The sequence below is a fragment of the Aspergillus sclerotioniger genome (assembly GCF_003184525.1).
Source record: "Aspergillus sclerotioniger CBS 115572 chromosome Unknown BO94scaffold_37, whole genome shotgun sequence".
Classification (NCBI taxonomy): Eukaryota; Fungi; Ascomycota; class Eurotiomycetes; order Eurotiales; family Aspergillaceae; genus Aspergillus; species Aspergillus sclerotioniger.
In genome coordinates, this window is record NW_020291027.1 from 153,875 (window position 1) to 169,539 (window position 15,665).

Here is a 15,665-nt window from a genome sequence, read left to right on the forward strand (position 1 = left end):
ATTTGAGCAGTGTGCTGCACAAGCGAGAGACAGTTATGATGCGACTCTGCATACCTTGCGATTTTCCTCATCCTTAATGCCATGATTCCCCAGGAAATGCTCTAGATGTCAGCTAGGGCACAACCAGCCACAAGTTACACTATCCTGTCTTGTCATCCACAGGGGAGAATTTGGCTTCGCGTGGTGGGTGGATCTGCAAGGGGCAGAAGCCAAGGGGCAAGACGAAGTGTGTAGGGCATACGGAGTAGTCTGATGGAACATCATTCATACTCCATAGCTTTCTTCAACCGCGTGCCGAGGAGTCCTGACATGACGTTAGGACAATCGTCCGGTCGGCCTGGTTTGGGCCTTGAATCCATGGTTCCACGATATCTTGATGAGGAACGCCCTGCTAGTGTCCGATCCCGTAGGACAAAATCCGAGTTCTCGGTTTCCAAAAATATCAAAGCCGGACCGCAGTGGTGTTGGAGTTCCGCGAGGATCGCAACGGTGACACTCGGTCCAGATTGTCGACTACCGAAAGCGGAAATGCGATGAGCTTCGTCCGTCTCCACGCCGATAACCTACAACTTAAACGGCTTGTCGGCATAGACTGGCCCACGATAAGACAGTCTTGCATGGCGGGATCCGGTTGCATTCAGAGTTCTTCGGCGAAGTTACTGTTGCTTTCACCCTAGCGCTTGATGGATAGGCTCGTTCCTTCCTTGTAGATATGGATCCATCCACCGGGCAAGAAAAGCATCTGAAGAACCCAAACTGAAGAACCCCCCGACTTGACTTGTTCACTCTCCCATCTACATTCGCTTTTCCAGTCATAAAACCGTAATTATAACGCCGTCTTATTCCTAGCAAATGACATAGACTGTCAAGTCGCTCGTTAACATCACACTCATTTGAGGCTTCCTTCATCGTCAGCTATCCGCGTTTCCGACACCACAGACTGAATCATTTTCCTTTTCCACACAGGAGCTTCTTTGATGCTGAATTTTCTCATGGGAATGTTGCATGCAAACTTGCCTGTTGCTCCCAAACGAAGTGCGCCTTCTTCGCTTGTGTGCGAGTCCGAGACAACACCGTCGAGCACAGGATCAACAGACAATAGCGTGTCGCAACGGTTCTATCGCTCATTAGAATGCGAGAACCGACCCGAGACGGCCGAATTTCCGGATCATACTCTAGCTGAATCAGCTGCAGTCCGCCGTCAACTATTGCTTGAGGACACACGAAGGACCGCCCTACATACGCTATCGCTTTGTCGCAACGTGATTGCTAGCCTCGAAATAACCCGACTCAGCAAATCCCGAACCGGTCTGCATTACTGGCTGGGCTTCTGGGACCAGATCTATGACCGGCCTTTCTCTCGTGTACTGTCATCTCGAGTGACCAGCGCATTAGCCAGAATCGATGCACTTTTCCGCGCAGTCTCCGGCGATCTTCATCAACTCACACGAAGAATGCAACATGTTGTCACATATGCGACGACCGAGAGAGACATTCTCCATTACCTTGAGCGAATGGAGGATGAAGTCAGTGCACGTCGAAGACGGAGGCGAAAGAAGGCACAGGCTATACTGAATAAACTGCGGGCCACTATCGAATCAATTCCAGTCAAAGTTACCGATGAGCTTTTCGATGATCTGAAGCGCGGAGTCTTCGCTTTGGATGTGTTCTGCGACTATCACCCAGGAGATCCGGTGGCCGAGGAACATGAGCGCGAGGCATTGCGGCCCACAAGGATAGTGGAGGTCTCGCCGTATGTCCCGCGCACGCAGCCGTGGAACGAATCTGCGGCTGCTGGTGCGTATATGCCTTCTTCATCCGCATATACGGATATCAATACAGACTGGTCGGAGTATGTTGGGGACTGGGCGCATACCGAGCATGATTCTCGCAGTCATAATCATCATGCACACCATGCACACCATGCTGCACACCACAGGTAGATCGGGTCTGGATCTCGATACAGAACTTCAGTTACGGTCCTGGATAGATTTGATCATCTCCAACAGCGGCCTCTCACCAAGTTCAGGGTGACCCACGATATTATTGTTTCGATAGATTAGACCGCAAATACTATGATTCTTTCTTTCGAGAAGGCAGACAACTTTTAACCACCCTGATAACCATCCGTATCCCGCCAAATCTAATTAAGTACGCTAAGAAGTAACAAGTCTAAAAGCACAGCCGTAGAATATATACTCTCTCATCATGATGCAAAATCCCATAGTCCTCTGATGAGACTTCCAGGACCCGAGTCCTGGCCACCATCCTCTTCCAACAAACGATCCGTAAATATCCGCCGGGGGATTTGGTATTCCACAACCGGTGTCCTCTTGAACGGCTTGTCCTCTGTGCCCAGCTCCGCTTGCAACATACCCTGGTATGTGTAGTCCAGGAAGTCCTCCAGGTTGTAGAACTGCTTGGTGAACTGCTCGGATATAATGCGCGCAATAGCAGCCACGTTGGGATGATAGTGTGACTGAAGAGTCTCGATTTCCCATAAACTGCTCTCAATGGCTTTTGTGCGGGTGGGATCGGGCTCCGTGGCGTCAAAGGGATCGTCCATGCCCTCTGCTTCCAGCTGGGCTTTGGTATCTTCGTCGCGGATGGTGCGGTGCATCATGAAAGCACAGGTGGGGTGTTCTTTCAGGAGGTTGTACATGAAGGGAACGATCGCCACGATTGCTGCAGGGGGCGCGTTGAGGGAGAGGCGGGAAAGACGTTTCATGAAGCTTGCAATCAGGGCGGCGGGCAAGTGAGTCGAGGCGAGGAAGGTGTTCATCAAACGGAAGAAGCGGGAGCGGTGCTTAGAGTGGAGCAGGTCGGCGTCGAGGAGCGAGTAGAGCCTTTGGTAGAATTGAGGGTAGTCCAGGTTCTTCTCCTGGATGAGGTAGAAAAGTCCCGAGAGGGCGAGGAGGGAGGTTGCGCCCCGACGTTGTAGGAATCCGTCAGGAAGTCCATAAGCAGTTCTGGTCGGTTGAACCACGGCTCGATGTTGTGAACCATGATGCGGAGGAGGGTCTTCCGTTGCGATTGGGAAAGATTGTTCCGCAGAATGGCCAGCCATGCGTCTTGAGCCCGCTTCTTATGTGAGTTGACGGAGAGCACCTTCTTGTTCTTCTTGCTGGACTGGGTATAGAAGCTTTCGAATTCGTGCTCGGGGCCTGGTACTGAGTCGAAGGCCGATAGTATGGAAATCAGGGCGTCTATAATTTCAGTACTCCGCTCGGTGTCCGCGTAGTCACTATTCCGTTCGTCAGTGCCGGGGAGAGATATTTTCCCTTTGAGAGTGGGACGTACGCGAGCTGCATGAAAGTGTAGTATCGCACATCCTCGAATTCTTTCGCCTTTTCGATAAAGTCGGACAGGACCGATTGTCCATCCCTAGCCTCAACAACAGCCTCGAAGACACCCTTGAACAAACCCGATGACCAGTCCTGAACATCGTCGCCGGAAATGTGTGTAGCACGTTCGTTGATAAGGCATAGGCACAAGGTCAAGGCACTGATCTGGTAGATGTTAGTATCTCTTGGACATGACGAGTGAAGGAGATACGGACCTGAGAGGAGGAGTCACACTGGCGAATGATGGAGAGCAAGAGCTTCTGGTACTCCCGACAACGTTCCTTCAACCAAGCTACAATGATTTTCTCATTTTCTGCGGCCCGGCTCGTCTCCGTCATGTTACCTCCCGCGATCAATCGGCTGAAAACCCGGCAAAGGGCGACCGCGACGGCCATATTGGGTTTCGTCGAGCCGTCGGCATTGAGCATCGAGATCAGGGTTGCGATATTATTGTAGTGTTTGCGCGACTCGGAAATCTGGTCCTCCAGCTGCTGGATATCGGCCATGGCAACCGCGCCGTCGCTCTCGGCGACTGCACGACGCTTGGACGAGGGAACGCCGCTCGATTTGACATTTTTCCTCTTCTTGGAGGTTGCGGCTGCAACTGTAGGGGCCGGCATGGTGATTAGAGGGCGGAGATGGCGTGGAATCGAGGACACAGGACCGGCAGCAGGCGCAGCAGTTCCGACATGGACCATGAATTTTTGGAGATCCCTCGGTTAGCGGTTTTTCCGCTCACGGCACTAGGCCGGAAGGAGCTAGGGTCTTCCGCACCGTCCCAACCGCCATCCCGACCTCAGTCTCCTCATTTCCGTTCATCCATCACATCCTGTCAAGGTCTTAACTCCGCTACAATGGCTTCGCGTTTGGCTAAGAGCGCCCTTGGTATGCCGAACCAGGCTCTTCTCAACATGCTTTATCACCTGGCTATGCTTATTAACCCTCTCTAGGTGCTACCCGGCTCCGCCCGACCCTTCCCACGCGCAATGTCGCTTCCATCACTGCCAGCTTGACCGCGTCTCGCTCGAACTCCAGCGTCCCCACCGAGGATCCCAAGAAGAAGGCTCAGTCCATCATCGATGCTCTCCCCGGCAACTCCCTGGTCTCCAAGACCGCCGTCCTCTCTGCCGCCGCCGGTCTCTCCATCGCCGCCATCAGCAACGAGCTCTATGTTATGAACGAGGAAACCGTTGCTGCTTTCTGCCTTCTCAGCGTCTTCACTGCCGTTGCCAAGTACGGTGGCCCTGCCTACCGTGAGTGGGCTGAGGGTCAGGTCCAGAAGCACAAGGACATCCTGAACGCTGCCCGTGCCGACCACACCAACGCCGTCAAGCAGCGTATGGAGAACGTCCAGGAGCTGTCCAGCGTTGTTGAGCTCACCAAGCAGCTCTTCGCTGTTTCCAAGGTACACCCAGATCCTCCTAGAGCCATCTGATCGATGTCTGGTCGAGTTAGCGGATGCAGGGTGCTAATAGTTGTCAAAAGGAAACCGCCCAGCTTGAGGCCCAGGCCTACGAGCTCGAGCAGCGCACTGCTCTGGCCACCGAGGCTAAGCAGGTTCTCGACTCCTGGGTTCGCTACGAGGGCCAGGTCAAGCAGCGCCAGCAGCGCGAGCTTGCCGAGAGCGTCATTGGCAAGATCCAGAAGGAGCTTGAGAACCCCAAGGTTCTCCAGCAGATCCTTCAGCAGAGCGTTGCCGATGTTGAGCGTAAGTTAACTCCTCCCGGCCTGTTCTATGACCCGATACTTACGATGCATTCTAGGCATCATGTCCTCTAAGGCCCAGTAAATGGACTTGCATGAATAGCCTCACCGCCAGCCTATGTACAAATTAAAGATCTTTTCTGTTGTCATTAGACATACCAATACCAAAGTGGTCAGTTAAAAGGAAGGGTGAATCGGCAGTTTATGTCTTCCCTGCCCGTTTCCATCCCAGTAGAGCTCCAAATCGGCCAATTGTCAACCGCCATTGCGCCTTGGGGACATCTGTAGCTACCCGGAAGCTGTAGATTTATGCCATTTTTGACGCTCTTGACTTTGAAGGCTCTTCATCTACTAGCTCGAGATTGTACACCTACCGCTCGAATGTTCAGTGGATGATAATGTGACATCAGGAACTAATCGTGGGTTGTGCCCTTGATGGGGGGGAACGTGGAATGCAAATTTATATGATGCCTCCACGGGGCCAACACCGAAGTTGGACTCTGGAGTCGGTACCTGAGGCTGCCGTGCAGAATTGACCGACAACTCGCCTGCTGAGGAGCTTCAAGTTTCTTTGTTATGGCCATCCGCATCGTCTTTCATCTAACCCGGCTGGAAACGGTCAGATCATCAGATGGACCAGCGGCCACAAAGGCCGTCGGGGAGGGACTTTATTTATAATTAATGACCAGGGGTCTTGTGTGGAGCAACCACGACGCCCAGCGCCATCAATTACAACGATCGTCTCGCGGCATCAGCCCAAACCGCCAGGGGCCGAAGCTGGAGTCTTTATGTGTGACATGACGAGATGAAGAAATTGCCGCCGCGAAGGCCAAGACGCAGCCCAGACCACGGTTTGGCTGCGAATTAAGTCCGATAAAAATAACCATGACAGGCACTCATCATCAAACAAAGTTCACAGCCTCGACGCAACGTTCGTACCTTGCCACAGTCAGACCATAAGGCTGAGGGGTTCAATCCTTTAAATCACACATCTTGTCCAAAATTTGTCAGTTCTCATTTTCCCTCTTATCCCCCCATTCCTCCATTGTATCCGAGCGAGGCGCCGAGTATCCACTCCCTCCGCGATAAGCCGCTGCGCAACGATGCCGCTCCGCGAAATACTTCACAAGAAGGACGCCCTCAACAACTCGGCGGCCCAATATGCCGCAGACGCGATCCCTACAACCTCTGTGAGCACCGTTCCTCAAATTACCTTTATCCGGACCGATACGAATACCCACGAAGTCATCCGTCCACCCGTCTTCGACGGAGATGACGATCACCCCGACAATCGATATCTAGACCCAGTCCCTCCTTCCCCTTCGCACCGCAAGTCATTAAACCCATTCCGTCGATCGCGTGCACCATCGGAGTCGTCGGGTACGAGCTCGCCAACACGTCCGCGTGGAGAAAGACGGTTGACGCACCTGCTGCATCTGGATCGCTCGGGCTCGCGGAACTCCAGCTCGTCGTCGGTCAATGTGCCGTCCGACCTTCCGCAGATCAACAATGATAGAGGCGATGAACAAGACAGGGAGGCACAATGGGAGAGGAGGGCAACGGTGCTGGTGCAGCGCACCCCGCAACTCGGGGCTTCGTGTCTGTCGCCTACCTCGCCGACAGGCTTCGGATTGGATGGTGCATCCTCCAGGTCGCGCAGTTCTAGTCAGAGTGGGATAAACGGTCCAGGAGAGGATGTAAGTGGTCGGATGTCGCAATGGTGTCGCATGGCATCTAATCGGGCCTAGATCAATATCCAAGAGGCGATTCGACTTCACGAAGCTGGAGGTATGGGCATAACGCGGAGAGTGGTGGTCTGTTTGTTCAGTCGCTTACATCTGGCGTACAGATCTAGACCGGTCAACAAAGATGTTTGAGCAGCTGGCGGATCCCAACGGTGCCAACAATGCGCTCAGCCAGGTGCTCTATGGACTGGCACTCCGGTGAGATACCACCGTACCTTTGTTGGCCTTCATTTACGCTTGACCCTTATCGCGGGCTGCACGTTGATGGGCACTACTGCTATATGATGCTGACTTGGGTGGGATATAGACATGGTTGGGGATGCTCGTTAGACCCCGATAGAGCCGTTATGTACCTTTCGGCCGCAGCATCCAACTCGGCATCGATCGAGTCCCAGGCGCTCCAGGCCGGCCTCAAGAAGGGCGGGTCGGCTAAGGGAGAGTTGGTTCTAGCCATATACGAACTGGCGAACTGCTTCCGTAACGGCTGGGGTGTCAAGAAAGACACCGTCGCGGCGCGCCAATACTACGAAACGGCGGCCAACCTAGGCGATACCGACGCGATGAACGAAGTTGCTTGGTGCTACCTAGAAGGGTTTGGAGGGAAGAAGGACAAGGTTAGTGCTGATTGCGTAATGGCTCACACCCTGGAGACGATTATCTCGACGTGATCCGCCCTGGTCCTCGGGCATCAATGCTTGAGGCCCGCATCACTGTTTGGATCCGGCGATGCTATCTGATCATCCGGCTGTGCAGTTGACTGACTCGTGCCCGCCATGTTTTAGTTTGCGGCCGCCAAATACTACCGATTGGCCGAGGAGAAGGGACACAAATTAATGGGAAATTCCTGGTACGTCAAAATCTCCGTTTTCAGTCTCGCATCCGATTGTTTGATGCCCATTCTTGGACTCTTCATTGCGAATGTGACGAGGGCTGCCTCGACGCCAGCGCCGTGCACCCTGTTCTCACCTGCAGGCGTTACGCTTGGAGGTCATGGATGCGGATGCATTGATAGGCGCTCGGAGTTTCCGCACCCTGCGCCATGCAAACCAGCGTCACGCTCTCCACCAACCACAGCCTCAAGCCACCAACCCGCGGGATTCGAGGAATTAGGCTGACATGATATTGCTTGCCGAACAGGATCTGGAAGGACAAGTACAACCCGCACTGAACCGCCAGACTATGTACCTGGTATAGCTCTACGATCTCACCCGCGCCGTCCCATCAGATGACGATGGCGTTTTGGACCGAGCTGAAGCAAGGCTAGGAGGATTCCTTTTCGATTTCTTAGCCGGTCACCTCCCTCCACTCGTATCCCAGATCGGGGGACACAGGCCCCTAACTATCGTGATTAATCCCTGTGCCATCTCTACCACCCTCACCCGCACTATCACCATCACCACCACCACAGTGGTCATGATTACCACCCAAGCATCCAGCCTCATCTTTCCTCTGAAACCCAATCTGTCATGGTAGCAGCGTACTTTTCCCCATCCCATCCCTTCCCTTAGCCCGATGTCGATACTACTTTCTTTCCCTTTCGGTGATTATGTTACCCCTCTCCGCAAATAATATTATCTTTATACCCAGACCCACACAAAGTACCTTGCATTGAGTAACGTATAGATAGTGCATTGTTTGCAGCACATGTACGCTGTACGTACATATGATTATGGAGTACGCAATATGGAGTACTTTAGTCTGTCACATGCATAGACACGCTTTAACTACATACAGTATGTAGCATGTATGTACTCCTGCCCGAGCAGACACCTACGCTGTCCTGCTTTGATCAAACTCACTGATACATGTCTTCTACCGGAACCGGAAATCCCTAGGGTAAGCGAAGCAATTCGCAACTCCAAATTCAAATTCAACTTAATTTACTCCCATCCATGTAGACATATGCATGTTCGTATATTAGTAAGTCCGATAAATCGAGACGAAATTAATAGTACCTGTAATGTCCACGGCTTGTACCTCTCACGTACCCATCCATTATTCGTGAATTGATGCTAGAATATCCACTAGAGAGCTGTATCAATAATAGTCCTAGTAATGAGATATCCCTAGTCATAGACATAGTCATATCAAACCCCCCATCCTGGTTACCTTCCACCTGGATGATCAATCACCCTATGCTTCCAAGCCCATAGGAAACAAAACCATATGGTCATTCCATATCCATATCCACATCAACATCCATAAGCAGAACCGGAAATAAACCCCCAACCTTCCCAAATCCACATTCCCAGACCCAGACCCGGACTCATAACCGCCGTAGCGAGAGCCCTATTAGCAACCTTTCAACCAATCAACTATATTCATTGCCGTTCCTAGACTGACATCCATCATATCCCATCCAAAACGTCATTTATTTCATCAATGGTGTTCGTACCCAAGAACCCATCCACCCACCACAACAAGGAAAAGGAAGGGCAATAATGCCAGACAGTGTCTGCCACTTTGCCAGTAAGGTCGCGGATATATGGCGACAGGCAAGTAAGTAAATTGGAATAGCTGGAGATCTAGTCCATACTCAAGGATTGGAAAACCCAGATAGCGACACAGCCCTCGCCGTCACTTCTTTGCTGCAATTGTGCAGTGGGAGACGGATGTAGTGGGAATTGGTTTAGTGTTACCGGACGGACGGACGTGGATGGATTGATGAGTATAGTACTTGTGGTTCATGTTGAAGGGATCGGTGAGGGGAGTTTAAGACGGTCGGTCGGTGTATCGTGGATGTGGGTGTGCATATATCCATATCCCACCTGGATAGGTAGGGTTTCGTAGTTGGTATATGGATGGATGGATGCAATGGGAATGAGGTAGCAGGATACGATATGTCATGCGCGTTCTTCGTAGTTGGGTTATTCAGTTGCGTGAACGCGATGAGGTCGTCGTGGGGTTCGTTTCCTTGTATCACAACGTTCGTCAATTGGTGATGCGTTGGGTAAAGCTTCATATGTGAATAGTCTGTGGGAAATGTCCCCCCTGGTATCCAGCCAGCGATCTAAGCAATAACCACAGGTGCTTCTTGTGTTTCTTTTTGGAAATATCACTGCGCGCTTTGGTCGGTATACATGGATCGACAGACACGTTGGTCATGTCGGGTCTTTTGATGTGGAGGTGTCTTCATCTAGCTGCTCGCTTTGTACCTGGATTTTCGCCTGGGTGGGTAAGATACCGCTGCATCCAGTCGATGGTGTATTGGATGTTTCCTTGTTAGTTGCTTCGTATTCGGCTTTTTGTGTGGACGATAGGATACGACTGCATTATGTCGGTGATGAGACCCGCGAATGGATCTTTTCTCGCAAGGTCAATGAAGTACTACATGCGACAAGCACTTTCTTCAGCTTATTCCAGTACTGTTTGGAATAAACCTGGTATCATTTGGAGATAGTTCATATGCTATCACGTTCCCCTTGCTGTCAGTGTGTGGGTACCCCATGTGGTTCACACATCGTGATCTAGACATCATCTCAACTTTCCGTTGACATTTCGAGAGTCAAGACCCGAACTACTGACTCAGAAGGTGTCAGAATCCAAATGAAGGATTGAGACCTGTTCATCAAAACAGGTCTGTCGTCTCGTTCGCCAGCGCGGGAACATTCTTCAAAACCCAAATAATCACCGCCACAGCGTTCAGTAGCCATGTGAGTGTTCATGGCTGTCAACCAGGATATATCAACCCTCTGTTGATCGTGGTGGCTGTGGTACGGACCCTCGCTCGAGGGATGCTTCGTGAAAGTCGATGCATCCGAAACCGCTCTATCGGTTGGAATGACAACCCGTGCTTTTACTGAGGCTCAGCTTGTTTTTGTTTGCTGTTGATTCGGGACATATCCCTAATCAGTTGCTGATCCCGGTGCGGGTCGCGTATGCACGAGTCGATGTCGCTGAACACGGTGGCCTCGATATATAGCGGAGCACCTACTTTGTGAAAGGTGCCTTGGATACCGCCTCGAATCAACTTCTTAAAGAAAGCGAATTGAAAGTCGCAAACAGTGTAAAACATGGAACTGGCTCGCCCAAGACAACGTTTTGGCAGTACCTTCCTTGAGGAACCCACAACAGTAAGTAATTGTCATATCGAATCTGAAACAGCCTGCTTTCCAGCTTTGAAACCATCAATATTTCGGAATATGGATGGAATGTAGCGTGGACAAGTAGGATACATCTTTGATAGAAGATCTGTGTAAACTGCACGCGGACATGAGTCTGATATTCGCCCGCATAATGCCTGTGAAAAAACACCACAGACAGGCCACATGGCAGTGTCGGATGCATTATAACGCGTCCCATTTGCCGTCAAAAGCGGAATTCCCTAGACATGATGGGTTCAATGGCATGGTGTCTTCCACCGAATGTCCTGGGGAGCAGCATCCAGGAGATTCCATGTCCCAATAGTTCCGACTATCTGTACACTATACGACAGGCCCAAACTATGATGTTTGCTCTTTTGTGCACCGCATAGGATACAAACATATTCGCCTTTCCGTGGCTTCCAATGTGCACCCAGGTTGCGTAGCATATGGCTCGTATCCCATTGAGCCGAGGTATATGTGACTTGTGCGTAGAACAGAAAAGCCATATCCGTTGGTTCCAGACATAAAAACCAGGCGTAGCCAGGTGATAGTAGTATTAACAGAGGCGAGTGGCCCCCCGGGTGTATCACAGCATATAAGGCACCAAGTCATTGCACTGGGACAAGCGACAGACCAAGAACACAAAGAAGCGCGCCTTCATTGACTAGTCGAGCAGCCTGCGTAACTTCGACAACACAAGGCGAGATACTAAATTGCAATGCCGTGGGCCAAGCTATGCGCTGTAGCATCGACACTCGACCATGCAGAGCCAAGTCCAAGGCTACTACATGTCAGACTCCATACTGCAGCGATGGACGCTATGACGCGAAGAGAAAGCGTTTCCTGGGGAAGATAGGAAACCTAGAAATGTCTCGTAGGTTTCCCAACATGCTGGATGCATTCAGATAGACCTAATAGAGTTGAAGCCCGGCAAGGACCTCAACAGGATTCTGCACAGACGCATGATCGGATTTGGGCTCCGCAGAATGTAGCGTCAAGACAGACACAGTATAGAGGGTACTGGATCAAGCACCATGTCGATCTTGCCAGCGCAGTTTAGGCCGGCAGGTATGAGAAGAAAGCTCTGCTGATCCATCAAGTGTGCTACCAGAGTCCAGTGGCTACCCCTGCAGACACTGGCGCTGAGTACATGTACAAGTCCTCAGCACGCCAACATTCACGAACAGTCCTAACCAGTGTGAAAAACATTTTGAAATAACGCTAGTGTTCCTCTGTTATCCTGAAGGGTCAACGCATCTCACCACCGGAGAAGTGAATCCCAGTAGGCAATGCAGAGCATCGCTCTTCGCTTATCGACGTCGCTGTATGGGCTCAACTGTCGAATGATGGACGAGTTTCGCCGAGAATGACCACCGCCTCGAGTTGTGACCGGGGATAAGTCTGTGATCGCGATATCTTGCTCATAATTGTACAGGTAGATGCTCTAGTCAGCATATTCATCTCGTGCCCTCGGGGTTGGAGATGGAGGTGGATTATTCCTGCCGATGTTATCGTATAGTGTGGATGAGATCGGCCTACCACTGGCGTATGTGGCTATTGATACCCCTGAGAATTGCTCAAAATCCAGCAAGCCCGTTTAGCTGGGGAAGCTCTTGCAATCCACACCTCATGAGGGTGGTTCTGCGTGCGAGTCTTCACGCAGCGCGCAAATGAGCCATGTGCTCTAACATTGGCATTTCTCTCCTTTTTCTGGAGTTTTTGTGCCAGAGATTGGGCTCTCTCAGTTTGCCTGGATCTATTGGAGATCTGCCGAAATATGTACTTCATCGGTCAAGCCCTTGTGCTAGCCATTTGCATCCACGTTACGCAACACCCATTGTACGGGTGCTGAGAGCAGCTACCCGCACGAGCCATACGCGAGGCCTTCAAGGAACCCCCATCATGGCCATCATGGAGGGTAGAGATTCTTGTCTACCTGACGGGCAGCCAGCATTGCACTTGGCTGCTTTGTTCGGAAGTTTTGACGAGCCATTTTCTCGTGACAATATAGCGCAGAATAATATGGCTAATTCGCAGTACCAGTTGTACCACTCAAGCCACTGTGAGTCAATTCGAGATGGAAGATTTCGCGTTTTGTTAGAAGAATATCCTTCTCCATATACCCACGGTTAAGCTCCAGTTTGCGCCCGGCCAGTCATCATTTTCGACCATAGTGAGCACAATTTCAACGAAGCCGCATTCGTAGAGCCAATCCACCCTTTTGGCTCCTTCCGAGCTGCATCATCCAAGATTGAGATACTGGTACTTTTGATACCGCGATATTCTCAGTCCTTTAACGAGCCACTGAATGGTGTTCGACACGTAATCCCACGTTAATTGCAGGGTCTTGAGAGTAGAACCAGCCCATCGGCGGTGTATAAAACCATGTAAGCTTCTTCAGCTTGCCATCGATCAAGTCTTATCTTCATCTGCCCACCGCAATCAGGCTTTCACATAGTGGTCTTTCAGTGGCATGTTCTATGTACTGAGGTTGAAATTCAAGGAGAGTCTTGGCTGGCCGGAAATGCTTTGCCCATTGGGGTCTCGATCAAAGTTGCAGATGTCAATACCGTAGGCTCTCGGACGAGACTGCCCAGAGAATTGTGCGACTTTTGGAGTACCTAGGGGCATACTTGGCCTTCTTTCCCATGTTACTTTGGGGTCGATCTTTTCGGCCGTTTTCCTTATTCCAAGTGAGTTTCCTCACTCCAAAGTCTCTGCGAGCGAGGAAAAGAGCATGTATTATGCTAAGACGCCATCGAAATTATAAGCCCACAGCGTCAAGGTATCGTGCATACATATCTTGTGCTATGAATGGTGGGACCTTTATTCGCCCGAGACATGAAGCAAGTAGAGGCCTTTAACCGGCATGACAAATGCGTCGGCTATTTCTTGAGGTTGAGTGGTTTCTGAAATAAGCCACAAGATAAACCGTAAATAGTCGTTGGCCGCGTTGCGCTTTTCCAACCACTCAACTAGGCGGTGTGTTCGAACGCTCGAGGAGCCACAAAGGGGATTGTAGAGCAGGTTATAAGGACGTAGACGTGATTGGACTATTGAGGCAGGACCCATCTCAACGAGACTTCTGCGGCGTAACCCATGGCCTTGGCTCGGCTCAGTTCCCTTCCCTACGGTTGGGGTTGAGACTGTAGAGGTCTTTTTCAATTGTGTATGTAGGCGCAACAATCAGACACCGTATCGAAATATAGCTATTTAGTGAGCCATATACTATCTCTTAGTCAACCATCCGACAAGAGCATATAAAATTCTCCACAGTTGAATATGAACTTCGATGTCTTTAGTATGTTCCGAGGCGAGTACGATGCCAAGGTTCCCCGTGCATTGCATGTAGCGGTATACTGATTTCAGCGCTTTGGAATCGGCAGTAGTAGGTGACTTCATCCTTCTCTGCAGTCGGAAGTTTGGTTGGTGCAAGTCAGGTCGCGTCGCCAACGCCAGCCAATATAGGCGGCTAGTAAGAAACTGATACTCAGTAGTATCAACACCCTTGGAAATCATCTTGGAGCGGTCCGCTTTGCGGTACGATGGCGTGATCGGAGAGACCAGTTTTGCACGCGGCGATCAGTGATTCCTTCGCGCACGCCGGTTGGATAGCGAGCCACCTGTAATTGCGTTGGACGTTGCAACCAAGGGAGGCCTTCGGCTCACCGGGTTCCTTGAATCCACATGATTGATGGTGGCGGAGTTTGACCCCGCCAAAATCCTCATGTAGATAGGATGTCCCCTATATATTGCACAAAGAGTAAATGGTAACTGTAGCTGAAGGTCGACCTCTTGCGTCCAGACTGAAGCTTGGAGAGCAAGACCCCGCAATCATATCAGCACATGCCAGGGTTTTGGCCTGCTGTCTCATAGACCATATGATAAATTGATAACCAGGACTGGTGTTAGGCCAAGGTCCGTGCCTTTACCTGTTCTGCTCCTTCATAGCGGAGCTGTTGAACAAGCAAGAATATTGTATATATCGAAGTGGGCGACTGCTTATAATGCACAGGGCGCAATGTTCTCAACATCCCAGAGAACCGACCGTCTGAATAGACGGGAAATCCCACGACGACTAGACTTGCGTGCGATGCCTTTCCATGAAGACATAGATATTCCATCGAGGATTTTGCAGTCTGATTGCCGAGCCATTGTCGAGCATGTTGCCTGCGTTTGTTATTCGGGTTCTGTGTGCCCGCTATATTTTGTTTGACCCTTCGACCTGAAGTCCCAGGACACCAGAGTGTTGTGGCGATACAGGAGTTTCGAGAGCAGTCGTGAAAGACCCGGATGGGACCAGTTCCATGAACCCCTACATTATCTGCGGGATATCTGGTGCTTCCATTTATGATTTGGAATCATCTGAACCGTTGCCTCTTTGTAACGAGGTCAAGTATTCTTGTCTGGTGACTCGATTGGCCGTTCTCTGTCGCATGTTATAGCTGGTTAGTATTTGAATTGAGATTTGGAAGCATAGCAAGAGATACTTACCTCGATGGTGATGGAGACCCGAGAAGCTAGGCTGAGTAGCATGGTGCGAGAAGAAACTGGAAAAGAACGGGACACGAGGAACCGCTCTCAAAGAAGATGAGAGATATATGTCTCAAGGTGGAGGCAGACACATCATGCCTGCGTTGCTTGTGTGTAGCAAGTGAGAAACATGTTAAACATGCTCAAGGAAGACAGTAAAGGAGGCAAAGTGCCAAAGTGAGAATAATATGAGAGGGGCTTCTTTTCCTCTGAGTCGCTGTCCTGTGGGATGAGAGAAAGAAGAGGGAGGAAAG

At 50.9% G+C, this 15,665-nt stretch overlaps 4 protein-coding genes across 4 annotated transcripts; 3 read left to right on the plus strand and 1 right to left on the minus strand.

Annotated features, from left to right (window-relative positions):
- Positions 1-998: 998 nt before the first annotated feature.
- On the plus strand, positions 999-1,986 carry BO94DRAFT_502019 (uncharacterized protein; the record flags this gene model as incomplete). The annotated part of the gene is made up of 1 exon (XM_025609445.1): positions 999-1,986. The coding sequence occupies one exon, from the start codon at positions 999-1,001 to the stop codon at positions 1,941-1,943; it is 945 nt and encodes a 314-aa protein (XP_025462848.1). The 3' UTR covers positions 1,944-1,986.
- Positions 1,987-2,002: 16 nt separating this feature from the next.
- noc4 (ribosome biosynthesis protein NOC4) lies at positions 2,003-4,034 on the minus strand. The gene is made up of 4 exons (XM_025612740.1): positions 3,560-4,034; positions 3,301-3,509; positions 2,935-3,244; positions 2,003-2,881 (listed from the first exon to the last, which is right to left on the minus strand). The coding sequence occupies exons 1-4, from the start codon at positions 3,962-3,964 to the stop codon at positions 2,207-2,209; spliced, it is 1,599 nt and encodes a 532-aa protein (XP_025462849.1). The 5' UTR covers positions 3,965-4,034; the 3' UTR covers positions 2,003-2,206.
- A 164-nt stretch (positions 4,035-4,198) lies between these two features.
- On the plus strand, positions 4,199-5,249 carry atp4 (F1F0 ATP synthase subunit 4; the record flags this gene model as incomplete). Its single annotated transcript, XM_025610350.1, has 4 exons — positions 4,199-4,229; positions 4,295-4,749; positions 4,830-5,052; positions 5,108-5,249. The coding sequence occupies 4 exons, from the start codon at positions 4,199-4,201 to the stop codon at positions 5,131-5,133; spliced, it is 735 nt and encodes a 244-aa protein (XP_025462850.1). The 3' UTR covers positions 5,134-5,249.
- Positions 5,250-6,151: 902 nt separating this feature from the next.
- On the plus strand, positions 6,152-7,961 carry BO94DRAFT_476858 (tetratricopeptide repeat protein; the record flags this gene model as incomplete). Its single annotated transcript, XM_025608617.1, has 6 exons — positions 6,152-6,745; positions 6,797-6,836; positions 6,898-6,991; positions 7,101-7,407; positions 7,576-7,640; positions 7,931-7,961. The coding sequence occupies 6 exons, from the start codon at positions 6,152-6,154 to the stop codon at positions 7,959-7,961; spliced, it is 1,131 nt and encodes a 376-aa protein (XP_025462851.1).
- Positions 7,962-15,665: the final 7,704 nt, after the last annotated feature.

What these genes read in the sequence shown, in the direction of transcription:
- noc4 (XM_025612740.1), bottom strand. Translation starts at nt 3,964, where the DNA reads ATGCCGGCCCCTACAGTTGCAGCCGCAACCTCCAAGAAGAGGAAAAAT. An exon ending in AGTGTGACTCCTCCTCTCAG is followed by an intron (nt 3,510 to 3,559) that starts GTCCGTATCTCC and finishes AACATCTACCAG; the next exon opens with ATCAGTGCCTTGACCTTGTG. An exon ending in TCCTGACGGATTCCTACAAC is followed by an intron (nt 2,882 to 2,934) that starts GTCGGGGCGCAA and finishes TACCTCATCCAG; the next exon opens with GAGAAGAACCTGGACTACCC.